This window comes from Schistocerca piceifrons, chromosome 1 (genome assembly GCF_021461385.2).
Source record: "Schistocerca piceifrons isolate TAMUIC-IGC-003096 chromosome 1, iqSchPice1.1, whole genome shotgun sequence".
Taxonomy (NCBI): Eukaryota; Metazoa; Arthropoda; class Insecta; order Orthoptera; family Acrididae; genus Schistocerca; species Schistocerca piceifrons.
This window is the reverse complement of record NC_060138.1, coordinates 812,484,387-812,508,704: the sequence shown is the minus strand read 5'-3', so window position 1 is coordinate 812,508,704 and position 24,318 is coordinate 812,484,387. Positions and strand designations below refer to the sequence as shown.

Genomic DNA, 24,318 nt, shown 5'->3' with positions numbered 1-24,318 from the left:
TGAAACAGATACTTGTATAAAGCCGGCGTAATTCAAGAAATAGGTACAAATACCTAGCTTTCAGCAATGATAGCTATAGTGTAATGATGCCATCCGAGATACTGTTTGCTGAAATCGCATGGTGTGATTAAATTTTAATTCAAACGTTCATTGTGTGAATGTTTATTCCCTGCGAAATATTGACTTCTATAATTTTAAAGATATTGAAGTATTATTGTGCCATTGAATGTTCCTCATTTTTCTGAGATCACAGATGTATCGGGTGATCAAAAAGTCAGAATAAATTTGAAAACTGAATACATCACGGAATAATGCAGGTAGAGAGGTACAAATTGACACACATACTTGGAATGACATGGGGTTTTATTAGAACAAAAAAAAATACAAAAGTGCAAAAAATGTCCCACAGATGGCGCTTTATTTTATCAGAATAGCAATAATTAGCATAACAAAGTAAGACAAAGCAAAGATGATGTTCTTTACAGGAAATGCTCAATATGTCCACCATCATTCCTCAGAAATAGCTGTACTCGAGGAATAATGTTGTGAATAGCACTGTAAAGCATGTCCGGAGTTATTGTGAGGCATTGGCGTCGGTTGTAGTCTTTCAGCATCCCTAGAGATGCCGGTCGATCACGATACACTTGCGACTTCAGGTAACCCCAAAGCCAATAATCCCACGGTCTGGGGACCTGGGAGGCCAAGCATGACGAAAGTGGCGGCTGACCACACGTTCATTACCAAACGACGCGCGCAAGGGATCTTCCACGCGTCTAGCAATATGGGGTGGAGCGCCTGGTTCTCATAAAACCCCATGTCATTCCAAGCATGTGTGTCAATTTTTACCTCTCTATCTACATTCCGTGGTTTATTAAGTTTTCAAATTTATACTGACTTTTTGATCACCCGGTACTCAGATTTGCTCTAATATTTGTCTGCGAGTTACTGTCGAATCTCAAAGAGCTGTAACTTAGCCATCTTTAAGACTGTCTGACACTCCACCATTTCTTGGAGCACTGTCTCCTGCATATGGGCAATGCAAGCGAAAGCCATCCAGATTCCCAGCGTTGGGATTTACCTGTTTCCAGTGGCGCTGCTAGTATTTGTACTTCGATTCATCCATACCGGCCACCTAGCTAGAACCCGAAACTGCCGCGTTGCGCCCTGAGACCTGGGCCCGCTTGCATTCAGCCACACAACAAACTCATATCACCCTGTACCAATACTGGGCAGTCGATTAGCTCGCCTAAATACGCGTAACGTTACTTGCGATTAATATTGCACATTAGTTCGCTAATTTAACACATTAAGTCGCATCAAATTTGCCATACTTACATAATAAAACGTGCATTACATAATAAATAGAATACCCTACTTGTGTGTCAGAACAATAGTGTGTCTTTTTGGTGCTGTATGAAACAGCATGTTCCTCCTAGGATGTGTCGTAACACCTTATCAGCGTACATCTACTAAATCTAATGCAAATCATAAAAACTGCGGCATATTAATTAGATGACCGAATAAACACATCAAAACTGTCGAGTAAGCTCGTCCTTTTGAAAAGTTTTTAGCTCTTCTGCGCTCATTTGATAGCACTTTTTGCATTGACCACATCGCAGCACTTCACTAACAGAAACACACCACATGATCGGTTTTCTAACGTCGAAGTTCAGATAGTTCGCAGTCCAACCGCCTCTGTCGAAATTCACGGTCCCCTTGGTCACGTACTACGCCAAAACATGCGTCAGTTCCCAGTCAGCGCCAGTACTGGAGGATGATAGCAGTCGAAATACGAATGTGGTTTAGTTACCAATAATCAAATGACTTCCAGAATCTCCATAGAGCAGACGCTTAATGCTCTCCCCAGTGGAATCGATACATTCACAAACAGGGTAGTAAACAAAAACTAATTTATAGCGTACACAAAACATTTGATTCAACTCGACATTTCATACACTCTGTACATGTTTCCACTAGAAAGCATGTCTTTCGAGTTGTTTAATTTGTTCGGCACAACAAAGCAACTAACATTTCGTCATTTGTCTGCAATTTTACCGCTTACAACTAGAAACTTTAAAGTTAATACTCCCCTGCGCACATATCCCTCTTTTAACTTTTCTTCCAACTCCTCAGATAACTTCGTTCTAATTTCATCAATATCCTATTCGGATGATAAAAAGCTCATCCCGAAAATTATTCTCTTAAACATATTACGGAATTGTCCCCAAAATTTCGCATAGAAATCTATTCAAACCCTTCCAAAACAATGTATATTATAGAGTTACTCAACGAAATGTACCTCCCAAAAATCAGCTCATGCTTTGCATGGAACTAGTTGTTTTACTCCCACAAGCAATAAAAATTTGATGACCTCCAAGCACTAACTTCTGCGCGAACAATAATTACAATTAAATTACACGTATTACTCGAGAAACCCATCAAAAATACTACACATAACACATTTTAATAACCCCTTTAATTTCCACCCCCCCCTCCCCCTCACTAAATCTTACGTACAGAACAATTCGTATTCTACTCGTACGTAAATAACGAAATTAATTATGTTCTGCTGACCTCCGCGTACCAATAGTCGTGCGGCCAATGTCGACACTCTCCTTGCACTAAGTTGTGCCTCCGCACATTTTACAAGCATCTTAAATACATTTTTACCCTTTACACAAGTAATATAAACCTCCAATTTTCTTACATACTACACATGAAATTACACTTACATACACACGTACTGTATATCAATACAAGCTACATTTTTCATTCACAAAGCCAACTCTGCAACCGTTGCCTCTTATGACATCTTTCTCACCGTGTGGGTGTGTTCTGAAACTCACTTTTTTGCGTCTTTTCAACTGCTCAAACTCGAGCCCTCTTCCCTCGTTCACCAACAGACTCTTACGTTTACAGGAAAATTTTGTGACTACCGCTGGAGCACCACTTTTAGTTTCGAGAAATGCACACTTTCTTTCATCCTCATTAAAATCAATCAATTCACTTATAGGCTGCACATTATTATTTTCATCCCTTTCCAAACATTGCGCCCTCAATCTCATTATCCATGCCTAAATTCTCCATATCTACCTCCAGCTCATCTATAGACCTTAAATCGACCTCAGAGTCCTTCATCTTATCATCCTCGTAAGCGTCAAATATACTGTTCCCTTCCTCTGAACTAGCAATTCTCAAAATTAACCACACAACGTAAAAGTTCGACTCTCTTAAGGAAATTCTCACTTATTTCCCCCAATTCACTACAAACTTTAGCAGAATTAATTGTATCAGTATCCGCCGATAACTCATAAGATTTGTTACTTAAAATATCCATTACATCCGTCGATACGTTACAGAAGTCAGCACTAATAACTCTGTTAACCTCCATCGATATACCATATAAATTGCCGCTACTACATCGTTCCATATTAGAACTTACAGTGCACACGAATTCTGCCAAACTCGGATCTAATCCCTTCTCCTTCACATTTCCTATACTCTAAGATTTCTCCGACACTTTGGATTCTGATCCACTACCCAACACATTACTTTCACATTCATTCTTCAACGTTCATCCATTTCATTCTTTTATCAAGAGCCATTGGTCCGCTTCCATCAATGAAAATAAATGCACATATTCCTTCTTCCGAGATATCTAAACCAGTAGCGTCAACCTTCTCAGCTTGACCATCTAAAACATCGCCTTCACTTCCCTTTAACAATAAAACATTCACTTCCCCCGACACATAATAAAAGTCATCACCAGCTGACGAGACAATGCTACGCCACCTTCATAAACAGCTTCACAGACATCCGTCCATAGGCTACAAGACTCATCTCCAGCTAACGAGCCTACAAAATGGTTGAAATGGCTCTGAGCACTATGGCACTTAACATCTGAGGTCATCATTCCCCTAGAACTTAAAACTACTTAAACCTAACTAACCTAAGACATTGCACACATCCATGCCCGAGGCAGGATTCGAACCTGCGACCGTAGCGGTCGCGCGGTTCCAGACTGAAGCGCTTAGAACCGCTCGGCCATAACGACTGGCTAACGAGCCTACAGCTTCGCCGCCTTCACACATTGCTCCATCTACTGCCACCGACACAAAATCATCTACTTTACTTTCACATACATCACTACTGACCTATGCCTCATACATTCAACCACTACTATATTCAGATCCACCTCTGCCTCTCTTTTGAACATAGAATCTTTCAGCAAACATACATTCATTCAGTCATTCACTTCCCTTTCACCAAATCGTTCACCAAAATAATTTTCCAGCCTCATATTATTATTGATGCATCACAACAAGGGTTGGGATAATTTTGAGGAAAAACACATGGAAGGTGGACCCACATACTTCGTCAGTTGTCATTTCATGGAATACAATTCAATACTTAACGAAAATTATTATGATGACAGACTAAACACGTTGTCAAAAAATGAATAACAACGCTCACAATAATTTAAATAACTTGAACAAGATCAATTCATTAATAAAAACTTTAACAATGTATACAATTAAGAACAGGGCTTAAAACCAGGAATATACATAACTCCTCAAATACAGGTAAGAAGTCACAAGTTTCTACAAACCGAATTTTATCAGTAACATGAATTACAAACGACTGCCATTAAAAGTAATAACAATCCCCAAGCATGGACAAAACTTTAAACAAACAGACAACGCCCACCCAAAATACAGAAGGGATAACAGGTCACATCACTGATTGTGGCTGTCGGAAGGCCCTTAACAACATATAAACCTCAGTGAAATCGCTTACGCAATAAAATACACAGTCCCCCAAAATACAAGAAAAGTTCGGAAGGCATATAAAGGTGACTTCCAACTGGTACACACCAGCAACAACATTAATAATGACCCTTAAATAAAAATACAATCCCTCAAAGTACAAGAAGGGTGACAAGTTACAGCAAACTGGCAGCAACCACGCAAATTTTTGAGTGAACGGAGTTAGCTAATGACTACGGATACAAAACTCAACAATACATACTCATAAGTAAAAGCCTTTAAAAGGAAACGCGCTCCAGAAATAGCAAATAGGGCCTGCAAGATGTAAAAAGTCGTTGAAGGGCAAATATAATCACAAGGAGGTTCATACTTGTAGAACATACCATAATGCTTGTGTGCTTGCTCAGCTCTCAGTATGAGCAGATCAAGGGCTCCGGAATTAATTGGGGCACACTCCGCCGTGGCACGTACAGAACGATCAAATTTGCTTAACTTGAGCTGACACGAAGCAGCTGGTAGAGGCGGTTGGCTAAGGGAAAATCTAGACGGAAGTGTCGCCGCAGCAGGAAGAAAACACGTCTCTGCTACGGCCCCAGGAAACAGGAACGAGTCGTCCTCTGCCATAACTAACCTGCCAAGATGCATCAGAAAGGAGACAGTAATCTGTCCAAATAAGGCTACAAATGACAATACCTAAGATGTAGGAAATATTAACTTATTGGGGAAGTGGCTACGCGTACAAGCCACGAACTTGACGCTCCTTAATAGTACATGAAAATTGACGACATGAACTACCACCACATGCAAATCCAAATACAAGGGCACCCCTCTTTTAGCAGAGCATTGACTTCGACACAGAATAATTAGTCCCCGTTAGATCAACTCAGTTAAAAACAGGGAGTATTCATACACCCGCAATGAATATGATCTGCAAGAAACAAATTAAAATCATTTACACTGACGGGTGACCATCCAAACAATCACTCGGAGGCATAATAAACATGACGAGACCACAGAATGAGATTTTCACTCTGCAGCGGAGTGTGCGCTGATATGAAACTTCCTGGCAGATTGAAACTGTGTGCCGGACCGAGACTCGAACTCGGGACCTTTGCCTTTCGCGGGAAAGTGCTCTACCAACTGAGCTACCCAAGCACGACTCACGTCCCGTCCTCACAGCTTTACTTCTGCCAGTACCTCGTCTCCTACTTTCCAAACTTAACAGAAGCTCTCCTGCGAACCTTGCAGACATGGCTAAGCCATGTCTCCGCAATATCCTTTCTCTCAGGAGTGCTAGTTCTGCGAGGTTCGCAGGAGAGCTTCTGTTAAGTTTGGAAGGTAGGAGACGAGGTATTGGCAAAAGTAAAGCTGTGAGGACGGGGCGTGAGTCGTGCTTGGGTAGCTCAGTTGGTAGAGCACTTGCCTGCGAAAGGCAAAGCTCCCGAGTTCGAGTCTCGGTCTGGAACACAGTTTTAATCTACCAGGAAGTTTCATATCAGCGCACACTCCGCTGCAGAGTGAAAATCTCATTCTGGAAACATCCCCCAGGCTGTGGCTAAGCCATGTCCCCGCAGTATCCTTTCTTTCAGGAGTGCTAGTTCTGCAAGGTCCGCAGGAGAGCTTCTGTAAAGTTTGGAAGATAGGAGACGATGTACTGGCAGAAGTAAAGCTGTGAGGACGGGGCGTGAGTCGTGCTTGGTTAGCTCAGTTGATAGAGCACTTATCCGCGAAAGGCAAGGGTCCCGAGTTCGAGTCTCGATCCGGCACACAGTTTTAATCTGCCAGGAAGTTTCATGACGAGTCTAATTCAAGATTGCCGGCCGGAGTGGCCGAGCGGTTCTAGGCGCTTCCTTCTGGAACCGCGCGACCCCTATGGTCGCAGGTTCGAATCCTGCCTAGGGCATGGATATGTGTGATGTTCTTAGGTTAGTTAGGTTTAATTAGTTCTAAGTTCTAAGGGACTGATGACCTCCACTGTTAAGTCCCATAGTGCTCAGAGCCATTTGAACCATTTTTTTTTTTCATTCAAGATTAACACAGACGTGGGCTTGCGATCAAGAGTACCAATAAAATTTCAGTACTTAACTTCATTCATGTGTGAAGGAGCCATGACTTCCAGAATTCCCAGTAGGGGTGTTATTGCCTCCAATCCGTGCAGGTGATCTGCAGGTGCCATAATGTTTAAGCCTCCAGAGTTGGTCCGGTGCTTGCTGGCCAGCTCACCACTATCAGTACTTAATCCAGTCGGAAAACTTTGCGTGCGACCAATTTAACAAAAAAAATGGCTCTGAGCACTATGGGACTTAACATCTATGGTCATCAGTCCCCTAGAACTTAGAACTACTTAAACCTAACTAACCTAAGGACAGCACACAACACCCAGCCATCACGAGGCAGAGAAAATCCCTGACCCCGCCGGGAATCGAACCCGGGAACCCGGGCGTGCAATTTAACAAGTCGCGGCTTTATGGAGCTCCAAGCCCGTACAACAGGAACACCGCAAAAACCAACTCGCCATCCTTGTGGCCTCCCGCTCACTCCGGTACGACGACCCGCCTAACCCAATAACACACTCCTCTAGCGAAGACCCTAGTCCTGGCACATGACCAGGATCGATATCGGCTGTACAAGTAGTTCGTGTAGCCCGTGGAGTGGCATGCCCACCAAAATTTAGGGCCCCACGTCTCAATAATTATCGAATCTCTCAACACATTTTATAGTATTTCTTCCGCCCTCTTTATGTTTGCTCTGGTATCCATTTCCCTTTCTACAGTTCCAATAATGTGGGTTGAAATTCAAAGCTGGATCAAGTTTCTCAATAAAATCTAAAAACTCCTCAACTGAATTTGTCGGATCGTGCCAAGATCCCCCTATTTGCAAAAATTCCGGTAATTGTGTCTTGGGCATCGAAATCTCCGTCAACACTCCCAGCGGACGATTTATAAGCGTTAACGTAGCAGTTCACGCTCACAAAAACCCCGCATCGACGCACTGCCATAGCTGAAACTTGGTCCGTTTAGCAACTCATTCTGAAGTCGCGTTGGTTTCGCTTCACTCCATAATTTGTTCAGGAAACGACTGTTAGACACTTCATAGGTAATAAATGAAGCACTCATTAAATCTGCTCATGATTGTGCATTGTCCTCAACCTGTCTTTTAGCGAACTTAATCTTTGCCTCTTCCGACATTCCTCTCACTAAACCATATTTACAAATAGCAAGAAAATTAACTAGATGGTATTTTTCATCATCTCCAACGCACTGAATTGCGTCACAGGACACCCATCACAACAGCAGCCTGATACGCTGCTGGAGCATTTAATTCTACCCGTACATCTTTAATTTGCTATTCCCGCCGCAGAACTTGGTTATTAATCTCTGCTTCCAAATCTTGTTTATTTTTCACCACTTCTTTTTCACACTCTACCGCTCTACCAGACAAACTGTTAATATACTTAGTGGTCACTTCCTCAAGTGCATTTTGCCTCAGCACACAATTCTTTATCTCGCCACCCAGCTACTAATGTATCTTTTCCAACTTGTCCCCGCAATCTTTTTCCACTGTGTCGACTTGGTGTTAACCTGGCCAACCTCTTAAGAAATTTTGCCTACATCTGCCCTTACAGCTTCTAATTTGGATCTATAATTTCTTCTTCAACTCATCATCTTTTCTTCACCTCAGCTTTTATACTTTCTACTACACTTGTCTCTACTGAACCTACCTCTGTTTTTATTGAACCTATCTCTGTACCCAACACCCCATTTTAGAGTTCAAATTTGTCAGAATTTCCTAACCACGCCACTGAATCATCCGCAACTACATTTCCTTTCTCTGAATTTGTCCTATCTGGCCCACTAATACCGTTTGTATCAACATTACTACGTTCAGATTTTGGACTGTCTGGCGCAATAAAGTTATTTGAATCACACATGATTATTTTCGTCCATAACGGCTACATCTGTGAACCGTAACTGTGTAGATAATTATTTATTTCTAATTTTGTGCTGCCAGTCACTTTTATTTTTTGTTTTACGTTTAATCTGACATAATACAACGCGTTTCGAACATGTTGTGTTTATCATCAGGCGTTTATACATACATAAATACAGAGAAATATTACTTAAAAATAAATTGTCTTAAACTAAATTAAACTAGAACTTTTTGTCCGTTGTTCGTTACTGTAGTGGCTGGTGTGGCATTTGAGGGGAGGTGGGTAGTGGATGGCCAGAAATCGATGTCAGTGATGTCTACAGCTGGTTTTTCTTGTTGTTGGTTATGTACGACATCACAGCCTGTATGGAATGCAGATAGTTTTGCATCAGTTGTGTGTTGCGAAAATCGTGCGAAAGACGTTTATATGACTGTCGTACCAATGCCGATATCCATCATCAAAGGTGTCCGCCCGCGGTAGCTGAGTGGCGCCGGCACGGTAGCTCAGCGTGTTCGGTCGGAGGGCTGCGTGCTCTCTGTAATAAAAAAACTGAGTCAAGGAATCAACGATCGACTTGAACGGATGTCTTGTGACGTTCGCCCAGACCAAACGCAACGAACTATATGGAAAGAAAAAAGTGGTCAGCTCGACAGAATATCAATCCTTAGGGCCCCGGTTCGATTTCCGGCTGGGTCGGAGATTTTCTCCGCTCAGGGACTGTGTATTGAGTTGTCCTAATCATCATCATCTCATCCTCATCGACGCGCAAGTCACCGAAGTGGCGTCAAATCGAAAGACTTGCAACCGGCGAACGGTCTACCCGACGGGAGACCCTAGACACACGACATTTACATTTTTTACCAAAAGGTCGTCGTGGTTGGCCTCAATCATCATTCTCTTCGGTTCTAGATGCAGACAGAATGGCGACACAACTACTCTCCTTGAGCCTCCAGGCTCGCTTGTTTCTAATTTCTGACGTAGTTCCTCTGGAGGGAACAAGTGGAGTGCTCTTTGCTAGCTACAACGTCAGCTTTCCTCAGCCCACTTTGCTCTCTATATACAGGTCACTAGGCGCTGTTGTAACTGCAATGTAAGGATTCTTCATAGCACGACAGTGCCCTGTGCTGTCCTGATTACTTCACCTTTGTATAGAGTGCCCGTCGGGTTATTCCTTCTAGCCTGCCATCGGTGTCGTAAACCTGCCTCTGTATAATCGTTTGCAAAAATTCTTCGCCCGTGCCTACCATCCGACGTGCCAGTCAGTCCCTTAACTACTGCTTCCCAGCCATAGTTGCACGAGGTTTATAAGAATTCCCCAAATCACGCCTGTACTTATTCGTGGCGCAGCATACCTCCTCCCATCCTATGAGGTTCGTCCCGAACCTTTAACATCGTGCTCCCACTCAACTACCATAACTCCAGTAATTTACATATTCAGTACAATCTTACAGATTCATCATACAGGACTCCTGCTCAGATTTTACTACTACGATGTGTTCCTTGTCATACCCCTTTATATACAAATTAACACCTTAAAACTAATTTCTTCCCCGACCAATGCCGCTTAGCCATTCTGCAGGTAACTGGTGTGTTGGCACATCCACAACCTGTGCCTTCTTGCGTGTTACCCAGAAGGCTGATTGAAACACGCAACAACTAGTGGTCAATACGCTCACCACTAATACTTTGTGCCCCTGTTCTTCCTCGAAATGGTGTACATACTGCCGCATTTGTTTCACTGAAATTCCCCCTTGCTGGAACTCTCTAATTCCGTCAACGGACTGCAAAAACTCTAGATTGATTGTGTCACTTAAATACATTAAATTCTGAACGGGTAATAACCTCAGAGATCCTTCTACCCAATACAACGTTATTCGCGATAAAGTCATAACAGTTGAGACTGTAAGCACAGCCGGAAACGAAAATCCGTCCTGACTACCTCACAAGTCGTGCCATTAATGGTCATTCTGCTTCGCCAAAGCTCGAGTGTTTTCAACCCTACAGTCTATCTTCTTCGTAGTAATTCAGCCATACACTTTCTGACGTTAATACTGAACATAACCAATGAGCACCCACCCTCTGGAAGTACGTTTGGGCTGGCAGAAGCTCCTTCCCACAACACGTCTCCTAGAAAAAAACTCGCTTCACATGTCCGCTTATCAGTCCGTACTTGGCCACAAGACAGATCACAAATCACTCTATAACCCCTCCCTTTTTCCAAGAAAGCTCAATCCACCAAACAACAATATCAATGATAATGACATGAAAAACTAACAACTCTACAAAAAATAGGAAAACACAAATATCCATGTGGCAAAAAATACATGTTCCGTGATATACTAAAGAAAAATAAAAAAGAGACAAATTTAAACTATACAACTTATTTATGCGACCTTAACCTGTATGGCAGATCAGGCACTTTACATTTTTCACCAATTCCAGGGTCCTTTTTTTTAATCCTTTGTAACTTTCACTTCCTGATTGGTTGCTGATAACTGTGGTATCCTCTCTCCAATTCCTTTAAACGGTTTCACGCGACCGATGCTTTTGTGAGGAAGTGTATTTTCATATTGACCAGTGAGATTATTTCCACGACCTCGTATGGTCCCTTGTATTTTGTTAAAAATTACTTCGTTTTCCCCTTTGACGTACAGGAACTACTGACCATTACCCATTGCCGCACACGGTATTGCGGCAGTTTGCCCATGCGTCTGTTTGGTTGTTCCTGGTGTTCTAGCATCTTCGTGATTGCCTTTTGCACATTCCTCTTAACATCCCTAATTCTTCTGGCAAACTCCGTCACCGACTCACCATCCGGTCCTGATTTAGGAATCAAAACGTCAAAGGGACATGGCGTTTTCCTGCCATGCACCACCACAAATGGCGACAAACCCGTTGCAGTATGAACCTTCGAATTATATGCACACAGTACATATGGTAAATAGGTATCCCAATCGTTATTCCTGAAACATACGCAGTAGCTCAACATCTTTTGCAATTGTCTTGTTCACGTGTTCCGTTCTCCCATCGGTCCACGGATGAAATGGACTCGTGTGTAACTTCCTTATAGCATAGTTGTTTAATTAAATCCGTGACAAAATTCGTACCTTAGTCCTTAATTATGGTCCCAGGCACCCCAAACTTTAATATCTAGTTGTTTTGTAACGCTTGCGCTACAGTTCAAAAAATGGCTCTGAGCACTATGGGACTCAACTGCTGAGGTCATTAGTCCCCTAGAACTTAGGACTAGTTAAACCTAACTAACCTAAGGACATCACAAACATCCATGCCCGAGGCATGATTCGAACCTGCGACCACAGCGGTCTTGCGGTTCCAGACTGCAGCGCCTTTAACCGCACGACCACTTCGGCCGGCTGCGCTACAGTACTAGGCCGTTGATCTGGTATTAGTGCCGTTGCCAAAAATCGAGAAAAATTATATATGCAACGGGACTTTCTGATGCGTAATGTCGGCCCTTTGCACACATGGTACACAGTCTTTAACATACTGCTCCACGTCACGCTTCCTGTTCCTCCATCAAAACCGCTCTGCTGCACGTCTGTCCATTGTACGTGACCCATCATGAATGTACAACATACGGTCGTGAGCTCATTGCAAAACTTCCTTCTGAAAACCCTCTGGAACCACCACATGTGGTCCGCACCTCGTCCTTCTACACAACAAACCCTCACGCATAACGAAATGTGACTATGACTTAAATGTCTGGTGCTCCTTATCCTTTGCCTGCGCCTGCTGCCAGTCTTCAACGCTCTTCCCTAGCGTACTTGACATTGCTACCCCGCGACTTATTGAATCCGCATTTGCATGTGATCTCTCTGGCTTCTGGATTATCTCGTAATCGAATTCACTAAGCTGAAGTGCCCACTAGCGTTCTTGCTTCCCACGCCCGGGTTCGATTCCCGGCGGGGTCAGGGATTTTCTCTGCCTCGTGATGACTGGGTGTTGTGTGACGTCCTTAGGTTAGTTAGGTTTAAGTAGTTCTAAGTTCTAGGGGACTGATGACCATAGATGTTAAGTCCCATAGTGCTCAGAGCCATTTTTGAAGTGCCCACTGAGTTAATTTACTTGATGGGTCTTTCAAACCAAGCAACTATTTCAGTGAGGCATGATCTGTCACGACCTTAAACTTCCTGCCACACAGATAACACCGAAAATATGTAATACCGTATATGACCGCCAACATCTCTTTCTCCATTGCTAGCTACAATGTCAGCTTTGCTCAGCCCACTTTGATTAACTGCCTTGAAACGTAAGCTACCGGAAGTTCCTGACTATCTACCATCTGTTCCAAAACACAACTGACTGCCTGACTTGAAGCATCACATGAAAGGATAAACTCTTTCTCTAAATCCGGAAGAACCAGTACTGGATCTGAAACTAACATTTCTTCCAATTTCTCAAATGCTTTCTGACATTCCTGTGGCCAATGGTGTTTCGTCCCCTCCTTCAGTAGTTTACTCAAGGGTCCAGCTATTTTCGCCAAGTCTTTCACGAACCGTCTATAATAATTACAGAGGCCAATGAACGATTGTACCTGCTTATTTGTTTGTGGTATCGGATAGTTTTGAATTGCGTATAAGACGAAGATTGGTCTGTACGCCATGCTCACTAATCACGTGCCCCAGATAGCTTACTTGAGTTTGCGCAAAATGGTACTTGTCCACATGTAACATGAAACTTGCCGATCGTAGTCTACTAAAGACATCCTCCAAAAGTGTCACATGCTCTGGTAAATCCTCCGAATGGACAATTACGTCGTTGAGATAGAATAGGCAAGTTTTTGGCTTTAATTTTCTTAGTACCCCATCTAACAACTGCTGAAAAGTTGCTTTCTTTAGTCCAAATGGCATGCGTTTGTAATGAAAATGTCCTGCTGGAACGGTAAATGCTGTTTTCGGCCTATCTTCAGGTGCCACTTCCAAACTAATGGCATCCACTCCTGAGGTCCATAGTTGCAAAGAACCGACACTGACCCAGATTATCCAAAGTTTCAGTGATGTTTCAAATTGTATAAGCATCCGAAATGGGTCACTCGTTTAGATATCTGTATTCACAGCAAAATCTGTATTTCCGGGTCCTGTCCGCCGAATTTTTTGGCACGATGACAATATTTGTACTTCAGGGACTATCACTCGGTTCTATGATCCCATCTCGCAGTTGTTGGTCAATAAATTCTTCTGCCATTGGTTGCAGTCGCTTTGCTATACGGTATGGCTTCCTATAAATTGATGTACTGTCCCCAATCAGTATGCATCAGTGGGGTTGCTCGTAACCTTCCGTTCGCACAAAGTAAATCACTAAACCTCAACAACAAGTTCTCCATAGCTTTTCGATCACTGCCCTTCAAATGATCTACTTTCCCATGTAACATTTCCTTCTCGATGGCTTGCTAGTGGCTTTCCTCTAGACTCGACCTATCGAAGTCCTCGTCTTCCAAGATTTCCAGATTATTTATTATGCACCCTTTGACAGAGTCACCTCCCCTCCGCCAAAGTTTTCCACACTAACCGGAGACATCTGTTTCCCATTAGTGTCACTCACATGCGCTAAACGCCTACGGATAAAACAATGCGAACTGTCCAACTATTCATTGCTAAAGTGCGGTTCAATTCCTTCACGGATGATCTACGGTATCAGTACCCTGATCACTCAAAGAACGATCTACGTCCGTTTCAAAGGTACCATGATCGGACCTTTTTATGTCTCCCAGGGCTTGCCGCACGGTGCAATTTTAAGTGGTGTACGTAAATTATAAATATGTCTTGCTGATGAAGCTATTTCATAATTGGTGTGAATTGTAAGCCAAGGCACTTTTAATTATTTTCCAAATCAATTCAATTCAATTTTTAAAACATTATGTACAAACCTGTAACAGTTAAGCTTTTTATTCTTGTATATATGCATTTCTTTATTTGTTTATTCAATTATGTGTACATTGTCACTATGTGTTGCCCATGGCTAAATTGAGTACACACTCAAAGGCCAAATAAAAAAATAAAAAATAAATTAAAAAAAACACATATAATGTTTTCCTCGGCAAATCGGTATCCAATGAAACCCACACTGTCTTTCCCGTACGTGCTAGTATCTTATCCTGGTGATCGATCTTTACTGAAAACGTACGTAGTTTAGTTGGTTTCACCTTCATGATAGTTGACCCTTGCGACATTGTCTCCGTTGCAACTGTTTCCCCCAGCCGAAACAAAGTCTCACTGACTTACACTGTGCGTTGCAAAACATCGATCTTAGCGTAATGTTTGTCGAGAAAGTCTAGCCCGAGAATCACTGAATAACCTTCATTTACACATAACAACACCTCCATGCGTTCTCTAAATTTAGTTTTCCCGACTGAAAACACCAGTACTGCCGTACCCAATGATTCCACCCTACAATCGCGAACCCCACGTGGTGGTCCCAGGCTCCTCTGTCCCACGAGGTCCAGACTGATAACGGACACATTTGCACCTGTGTTTACCAAAACTCTGTTTCATGGTTCAAATGGCTCTGAGCACTGTTGGACTCACCTTCTGAGGTCATCAGTCCCCTAAAACTTAGAACTACTTAAACCTAACTAACCTAAGGACATCACACACATCCATGCCCGCGGCAGGATTCGAACCTGTGACCGTAGCGGTCGCGCGGTTCCAGACTGTAGCGCCTAGAACCGCTCAACCACCTCGGCCGGCCTGTGTTTCATGCCATCCAGTAAGGCCATCAATCTACATTCCGTGGGTGCACTAACTTGTGCCGTATTACGGCCTATGGGGACTGCTTTCTGACGGTTGAACTAATCCCGTTTGCGTTTAATGGCTGCTTCCATTGCCGGTGCTTTCCACCCTTCCTACCTCTACATTCAAATGCCCGGTGGCCCACTATGCCACACGCATAGTACCCTGGTTGGTTACACTGCTTCCTTACATGCCCTCCCTGTCACATCCATAACACTTGACTTCAGAAGCGAACACGCGATAGTCCACTCTCTGCTTTGTGGTCATATCCACCTCCTCTATAAATGTTGCGATCCTAAGTGCTGACTCCAAGTCCTCTGGTTTCTCCATCCAAGAAGAAGAAGAATCATCCAACGCTCTATTTTCTGCCTCCTGTAACAGAATTATATTAGCTGCCAGGCACGAATCTGCCCACGAATTAGTGTCGAGGTCTGGTGTGTCGGCCAGTCTGTGGATGGTTTTTAGGGCGGTTTTCTACCACGGCGAATTCGGGCTGGTTCCCCTTATACCGCCTCCACCATGTCGGCGACTGCTGTGCAAACAGTCTCCACGTACGCGTACACCATCATTACTCTACCACGCAAAATTTTGGGGCTACACTCGTCTTATATAAGACGTTCCTGGGGGGCTCCACTCGGGACGGAACCCTGGGTTCGAAGTAGGGCGGCGGTGTGGAAATGCCGTGTGGCTAGGGCCTCCCATCGGGTAGACCGTTCGCCTGATGTAAGTCTTTCGAGTTGACGCCACTTCAGCGACTTGCGTGTCGATGGGAATGAAATGACGATAATAAGGACAACATCACACCCAGTCCCTGAACGGAGAAAATCTCCGACCCAGCCGGGAATCGAACCCGGGCCGTTAGGTATGACATTCCGTCGCGCTGACCACTCATCTACCAGGGACGGACAGGGCGGCGTTGAGGTGGTTGGACTGCTGTGGCCTGTTGTGTGGTTGTGAATCACTGAGAGCTACGGTGGAACGAAGCCTCTCCGTCGTTTCTAGGTCCCCGGTTCAATACAGAATACACCCTATTAGCTTCTGCGTTCTGCGTCTGCACATATGTTTTTGCGCTTAGCTTACGGATTCTATCCAGGGACGGACAGGGCGGCGTTGAGGTGGTTGGACTGCTGTGGCCTGTTGTGTGGTTGTGAATCACTGAGAGCTACAGTGGAACGAAGCCTCTCCGTCGTTTCTAGGTCCCCGGTTTAATACAGAATACACCCTATTAGCTTCTGCGATCTGCGTCTGCACATATGTTTTTGCACTTAGCTTACGGATTCTAACCGAGATCGCTTCCACAGACTCGTTGGGCTGCATCGACAACATACTTAATTCCTCCTGGAAAAATCGCGCACTTTTCTGCTTTTGGTATCGCTGGCACAATCTCGCGGCACACTCCTGGAAAGTAAGTGCTTCATTCAATGTCTCGTGTTAGACAATATATGCCTTGGCATACCCCGCCTAACGCATATTAGCAACATATAGGGTTACGTCATCTGACCAGCCATGTGATTCTGCAGCATCTTTAACATCCTTAACGAAAATTGCCACGTCCTCCGTTGCCTTGTCCGAGAAGGGATCAATCAGTGGTACCACTGCTGGGTCATACGAAACAGAAGGGACTCTCAATGCAGATTTACATTCCAGAGACTCTGGTTTGCAATTGATTAAGACTCTCTTTACGAGCCTCTAACTTACGATTAAATTCGAAATTTCTCTCCTTCATGCTCTCAAAATGAGCTGTTAACGCTTGAACTTGCGAGTTAAAACAGTAACTGCATCTGCGGCAGCACCACGTATTTCCACCATTTTGCGTACTCTACTTCGACCTTAAAGCAAGCGATATATTTATAAAAAAAAAGACAAAACACAAACTCTCATTCAACTCTCACAAAAATTAATTCCTTCGGCGAATCAGTGCCCATTCACATTCAATAAACTACTAGACAGATGACCAGTACGTCTACATACAGAACAAACAGCTCTCGTACACGGAAACTCGTGCCACGACAAATTGCGAAATGCACACCTCACTGGCACTAAATTATCCCGTCTGCCATTACCTCTAAGCAAAACAAGTCCACGGATTCCTGTGACAGTACGAAAGTAAAACTCTAAACATCTTGTACCCTTGCTTACACAACTAATTCTGACAACGAGAGCAAGCCTCAAAAATAATATAACTAAAACTTAAACTCACCACCCCACATTGTGCTGAGCTGGTCTAACATTCTGCGTGGTGTCTGTTTGTTCTAAGTCGTGTCTCCCTGCCACTTTCGCGCAACGACGCTCTGAGCGTGTTTTTTAAGGAATTGACTAGTTTGAACCTGGGACCTGTTGCTGGTAAGGAGACGCCAGACCACACATGACATGTAGAGTTCAGAAGACTTCAGTGAGACTAGCGATGATATAACCAAATACGTAATGATTTCAGCGTCAGCTCCACTGCACTCCCTGTAAAAGAATCTTAATACTAACTAAATTAGGGGAAGGGGATCAAGGCTTTCCTATTTTTTGTTATCTGGTAAAATAACGTCGAAAAAGCAGTTAAGTTTACCATTGGAAATTTTATTCTACTCACAAAACATTGGTTATAAATTGCACTATTGATAAAGGGAAATATTTTAATACAGGATAATAAATACCAACTGCGTTCAACAAAAATGTGAACGAATATTCCCTGAGTGGGTTTCCAAGTTCTACAGTGGATCGAAGGATGACCTATGCCATATCACATCTATAATCTAGGTTTAAATTAAGTTTCACAAGAGAGAAAACTATCAAAATGGTCTACAGTGACCCTCAATTATCTTTAATTACTTATCTAACTTGTCGTAAATTACAGTGGCTGATGTGGCTTCTCAATAATTATACAACAGAAAAATCATCGCGTTTCAGATTTTAACTTACGTAACAAATGTGAATACCATGAGCTTCAATTGACGATCGACACTAGTATTACGTAAAAAGGGGATGTAACAGATGAGACTTCTGCAGTTCTGAGTGAAGCCTTATGCGCTCAAAAATGCGGCATCGCGTGCGTTCATTACCTTGTCGGTATTCGTCAAGGGGCGGCGGGTGGCACAGCTCCACGCACCTCGCCGTCTCGGAAGCAACTCTCTCCTAACTTCTCCTTACTACAATTTACCGAAGTTGGTTTTAAAAAAACTATCTGGCTGTGTTTTCGTCTGACCAATCAAGGTCTCAATGTTAACCTTAATCTCTGCCTACAAAAATTCTGTCTATCCAATGAGAAACGTTATACTTTTCGTGGTGGGGCAATGTTTTTAACGTTTGCAACGTAACAGAGACGCGAAAAAGTCTCACGCTAAAACTTGCAGCTGGTGTGGCCCTTTTAGTGTTATCGTAAGATCTATACTGTTCTTCTGGAGGGCTCTATCTTTTAACATGGGCTGGGGGATCGTCCTGGCGGTTACTTTTCGTGGTGGGGCAATGTGGGTGTCCGTCCCTTATCGTAGGGCCTTCTAGCTTAACACGGCTCTGCTCTCCGCTTCCGTTCTCGTTTCTTCCCTCGGAACTGCGTCTGTTTCACGGTGGGAAGGTATGACATGCATTTAGGCGTTCTTGTGTTAGTCTGTGGTATTCCATTTGCTCACTCGTTGATGGTATTACTTTGGTTAATTTAATGTCACGATTTATTCGGAGCTATGTGACATACTGCCGGATTTGCTTATCATGTCAGGGTTTTCATGGAAGGTGTTGGATTTGCCTGACACCTTACAGTGGTAACTACGTCAAGCGCTATTGCCTCACTCACCTCTCACCAAAACGTAACGTTGGACGTGGTAGGACAATTTACGACTCAACGTATTGTGTTGGAAAGCGAAACAACCATTCCTGTCACCAAATTGTTACAACCACCCGAGCTCAGTGGTTGTAATGTGGCATGGTTTGTAATGTGGTATGGTTTGAGAGAGAGGGACGACTCACGCCGAAGGGTGCAGAGAAACATAGATAAGTGTGTCACTGACTTTGTTACATCGAAGATACATAGCGAGTCTTCTGCTGAACTCGGCGATGGCGCAGCCCAGCGTGCGTGGGTCAGCGCCAAAGCGAAATGTCGAAACCTGCAGCGTCGGTGTCCGGTTGCCCAGCCTCGCGGCCACGGCTAAGTTGTCGCCATGTATGTTAGACGCGCCCGATAGCCTGGGACACGGCTGCCTGCTCCCTCAAGCGCGACCCGTGGACTCCATGTAGAGCGCCGAAGGGAACAGCCGATCGCCGTCGGCGTAGTGAGCCTTAGCAGCTCCAGCCGTCCGCCCAGGGCAGCCCGTTCAGTGCCCGCAGACAGCTCTGCACTTGGGAGGCCGCGAGTTCGTGCCTGGCTCCGCCCCTGCGAACGACAGCTTGCAGTCCGTCGGACGATGCCATCCAGAGAGCGGAGCTAGCAGCCCTCTTGCTCCTAGCTCCGGTGTAGCTCCAAGGTGCGACGCGCCCCGCCATAGCAATGACGTGTCCGTGCAGTGTAGGTCGGAGGTAGCTTCAGTAGACCGGATGGCCGACGATACCCATCACCAAAAGGTCGTCGGGGTTAGCCTGCAACTTAAACAAACGTTATTCTCTCCAGATCTATACTCAAACATAATGACGACATGCCTACTCTCTTTGAACCTTCGCGCTCGCTTATTAATACTTTTCCCTAGGCCTCCGACGTAATACCTCTGGAGGGGACAAGTGGAGTGTTCTTTGCTAGCTATAACGTCAGCTTTCCTCAGCCCAATTCGGCCCCTACGCACAAGTCACTAGCTGCAATGTATGTGTTCTTCACAACACTTCAGTGCCCTGTGCTGTCCTGATTATTTCACGTTTGTGTACAGTGCCCGCCGCGCCGTTCCTTCTAGCCTGCGAGCGGTGTCGTAAACCTGACTCCGCAGAATCATTTGCAAAATTTCAACATCGCCCGCACCTGCCATCCGATTTGCCAATCGGTCCTTTAACTACAGCCTTCCAGCCATAGCTACGCAAGATTCATAAGAATTCCCCAAATCCGCACCTGCACTTATTCGTGGCGCAGCGTAAGTATTTATCGATCCTGACTCCGCGGAATCTTTTGCAAAATTTCAACATCGCCCGCACCTGCCATCCGATTTGCCAATCGGTCCTTTAACTACAGCCTTCCAGCCATAGCTGCGCAAGATTCATAAGAACTCCCCAAATCCGCGCCTGTACTTATTCGTGGCGCAGCATAAGTATTTATCGATCTATATCTCTGTTTTCTCACATCTATCACAGAGCTAATCTTACTTAACGACAGTAATTCATCCTTGTAAGACATAATGTCACGAATATCTTTATAATAGAGTATAAAATACCAAAGTATATAGAGAGGCCCCCCCCCTTACCTTCACTGCTAGGTTTGTACACTATAACATTCAGTTGCCTGCGTTCGCATCCCATTTGCATCCTATCCCTCAATCCCTCGCCTTCACCCCACCCCCCTTCTTTCATAACATCTGCCGTATTTGGTGACTTGCGGATGCATCAGGCACCTTGTATGGTGCGGTTCTGTTGTGGTGGCATGCACACGCCCAACATAAAATGATATTGTAGCAGAGTAAATACCAGAGTCACACATCATGCATGTAATAATAAGAACTTTTCAAAGATTTTGTGAGAATGTAAACAATGATTCATGTACAAATACAGTAGAGTTTCGTAATCGTTACAATCTTTAAATACAATTCACAATACCTTGTAACTTTTAAATGTAGAAACAGAATAATTTAGTCTATGTAGGAGCCATCTAGAGGCTGTAACATGCTGTACGCGCCTTAAGAATCTCAATGTATGGAACATATCACTCAAATGCGTGTTTAAAGTATATTATCATCTGTGAGCGCTACGTACAAAGACATGGCCATGTGCTTTTTAACCGTAAATGTTTTATTTCTGGCGAACATTTGTGTAATGTGCTGTATTTTATCCACCATAATGACAACATTTCATAAGGTTCTAACTCGCTATCAACATTTTTTAACAAAAATTTTTGATTGTATGTAAGTGTACAGTTTTCGTTTTCGTGTTTGTAATATCAAAGAAAAACTTTTTTCTCAATTATAATGTCATAAACCACGACAAGATCTATCCCATGTATATGCAGTTTGTTGCAGACCAGAAGATGACTGTTATATCTATCTCTATGAGTGGCGTCCTTTCCGATGGGTCTAGGGGACTGGGGAACATTACGTTTGTGTCAGATGGGAATTTTGGATTGAGGGGTAGGCGTGCTTGAATAGTCCATGCAGTTGTGTCTAACCACTGTGACAAGATGGCTTAGATTGTTAATGGCTCTGCCTGGTGAGCTAGGGACCTGGGTTTAAATCCTGATCTTGGAACAAATTTTCATGAACTCTTTTCTTGTCCGAATGAAACAGAGATAGGAATTTCTTCTTTCTGAACAGTTATATCTGTCGAAACTGGCTGTCGAAAACAAAGACGAATTAATGCGACCTTGGCTGTCGAAATTTTTTTACCAAGAAAAACATAGCTCACTCCTTGTAATTTCTCAACATGAGGAATTTCAGTCTTTGTCGCAGCGTACAAACACGCAGTGTGCCGCTCAATTATGTAATTTTAGAACTATTCGTTAAAGAGTAAAACTGCAGTACAGATGTGATATTCCTTGATCATCGTCAAAATTAAAATAGTTTGCTGCACCCAAATTAGAATCTAGAGACTAACGGTTCTTATTTGACACAAATAATCAACACAGTGCACATGCATAAGAGGTAAAGGGTTTTCTAATTTCTTTGGTCTGCTTTGCAGCCAAGGACAGTAGGCCAGTAGGGAAAACAGTGTCACTGTACTGACTTTCACGCCTAATCGGTCTGTCCTTTCTTTGGCAGCATTGCGAGTCACACATCATTCTACGAGTTGCAGCTTAACCAGTTGCCCACGGAACGGGACTTCAGGCTCGTCGCTAACGACGGACTCAGCCTTGTGGGTAAGTACCGAGCAAGGCGGTAACACTCTGAACTCGCATTCAGAAGGGCCTTGATTTTGTTCTCCATCTAACCATCCACATTAAGGTTTTCTGAGATCACCTTAAATAATTTGAGGCAAATGCTGGTATGGTTCCTTTGAACCTGCCCGGTTAGCCGTGCGGTCTAACACACGGTTTTCCGGATTGGGAAGGAGCGCCTGGTCCCCGGCACGAATCCGCCCGGCGGACTTGTGTCGAGGTCGAGAGAGCCGGCCAGTCTGTGGATGGTTTTTAGGCTGTTCTCCATCTGCCTCGGCGTATGCGGGCTGGTTCCTCTTATTCCGCCTCTGCTACACTATGTCGGCGGTTGCTGCGCAAACAGGTTCTCCATGTACGCGCACACCACCATTACTCTACCACGCAAACATCCACCGGGAGGCCCCGGTTAACATGCATTACAATGGTTCCTTTGGAAAGGACACAATTCATTTTCTTCTCGATCCCTCCGACATAAAAGCAGAGGGTACATCTCTACTGATTCGTCGTGAAAGCAGTGTTAAAAGTACACCTATCTTGCTTCCTCCTTTTGTGGATATGTATGCATTGCCACGCATTCCAGCTGACAGTAGAAGTCACACGTAAAAACTGTGTTGATGCAGTAGACACCAAATTCTCAAAACGTAAATCACAACCAGGTGCTAAAATTTGTTAGTCACAACGGGTGACTCATTTATATTTTCGGGGAATGATCTTGGCCATATCTTGACAGAACAGCTGCGACACACACGCACACACACACACACACACAAACACACACACACACACACATCAAAATTGACGACTAAAACGTGACTTTGGACTCTCAGTTTTAGTAGCCCCATGCCATTTTCATGTCTAAACAGTTTCAAAATATATGCGGTTAAAAAAATAAAGTGCTAAGCAAGAAGCTGACATTTTCTTTTTAGGCCTAAATGAGGCTGTGTAGAAAAACACACGTGGCCAAGCTTATAGTTGCACAAAAGACATGTTTGCTGAAATACTGTGATGAGTAGGCGAACAGTGATAGCTGGCACACGCAAATAGCTGTCTGAATTACTATCAACTACTGGAAGAATGCAGTTACTGTGTAACGTACACTTGACGCCAAAATCATGACTGTAAACTTTAATTTTAATTCTACATCAAAAATTGTTCTACAGCTGTATAAAATACTTGTAGCTTTCTAAGCAGGCAACTGACATTTCATCCTAGGACTAAACTAGAGTATGAACAAAAGCAAACCTGAGCAAGCAGCATTTTAGTGGGAAGTACATAACAACATAGCCAATGTTTATGTCTAATATCACAATGTTACTTTCATGTTTAAAAAAATCAAAAAACTGCTTAAAGGATGTAATGTACAGTACTTCCATGTCTAAAATGTATGCCAAAAATTTTGGTTTTTCAGTAATGTATCACGTCACCGAGCATGGTTTCAGGTGAGAAGATGATAATGCACAATGTTCTACGCTAGAAAGATATATTTTATGATGCTGATTTTTATTACATTTGACCTAGGCCTACTCTAAATTATGTGCAAAAACAAACTTTTGAGGAATGCTGCAAAATTTACCGATCGAAAGCATGGTGCTAATGCTCTCTTAAATACTTACAGACTCTATTTCGTTTCCATGATCAACTACTAAATAACACCAATAACCAGTGATTGATCGTGACAGTATGCACCAGTAAGCTGTACAGGTACTGCTAAAGAAAAAATTAGAGAAGCAGAATTTGAGATGTGGTAGGATAGAACTTTGTTGCAGTTGAGGATATCTAAAACAAATGTTCTATTCACAATTTTAGAATGCTCAGAAATGTCTCAAAATAAATTTTTAAGTAGTCTAAATTTCAAAAACACTTGCTAGAAGGTCACAGTAATAGAACCTC

General features: G+C 43.5%; 1 protein-coding gene across 1 annotated transcript in view; it reads left to right on the top strand.

Moving 5' to 3' along the window:
- Positions 1–24,318, top strand: part of LOC124775342 — a 170,014-nt gene that overhangs the window by 137,660 nt on the left and 8,036 nt on the right. The window contains exon 8 of the mRNA XM_047250177.1: positions 22,313–22,410. Within this exon, the coding sequence (XP_047106133.1) occupies positions 22,313–22,410 (98 nt within the window). The remainder of the gene's footprint in view (positions 1–22,312; positions 22,411–24,318) is intronic.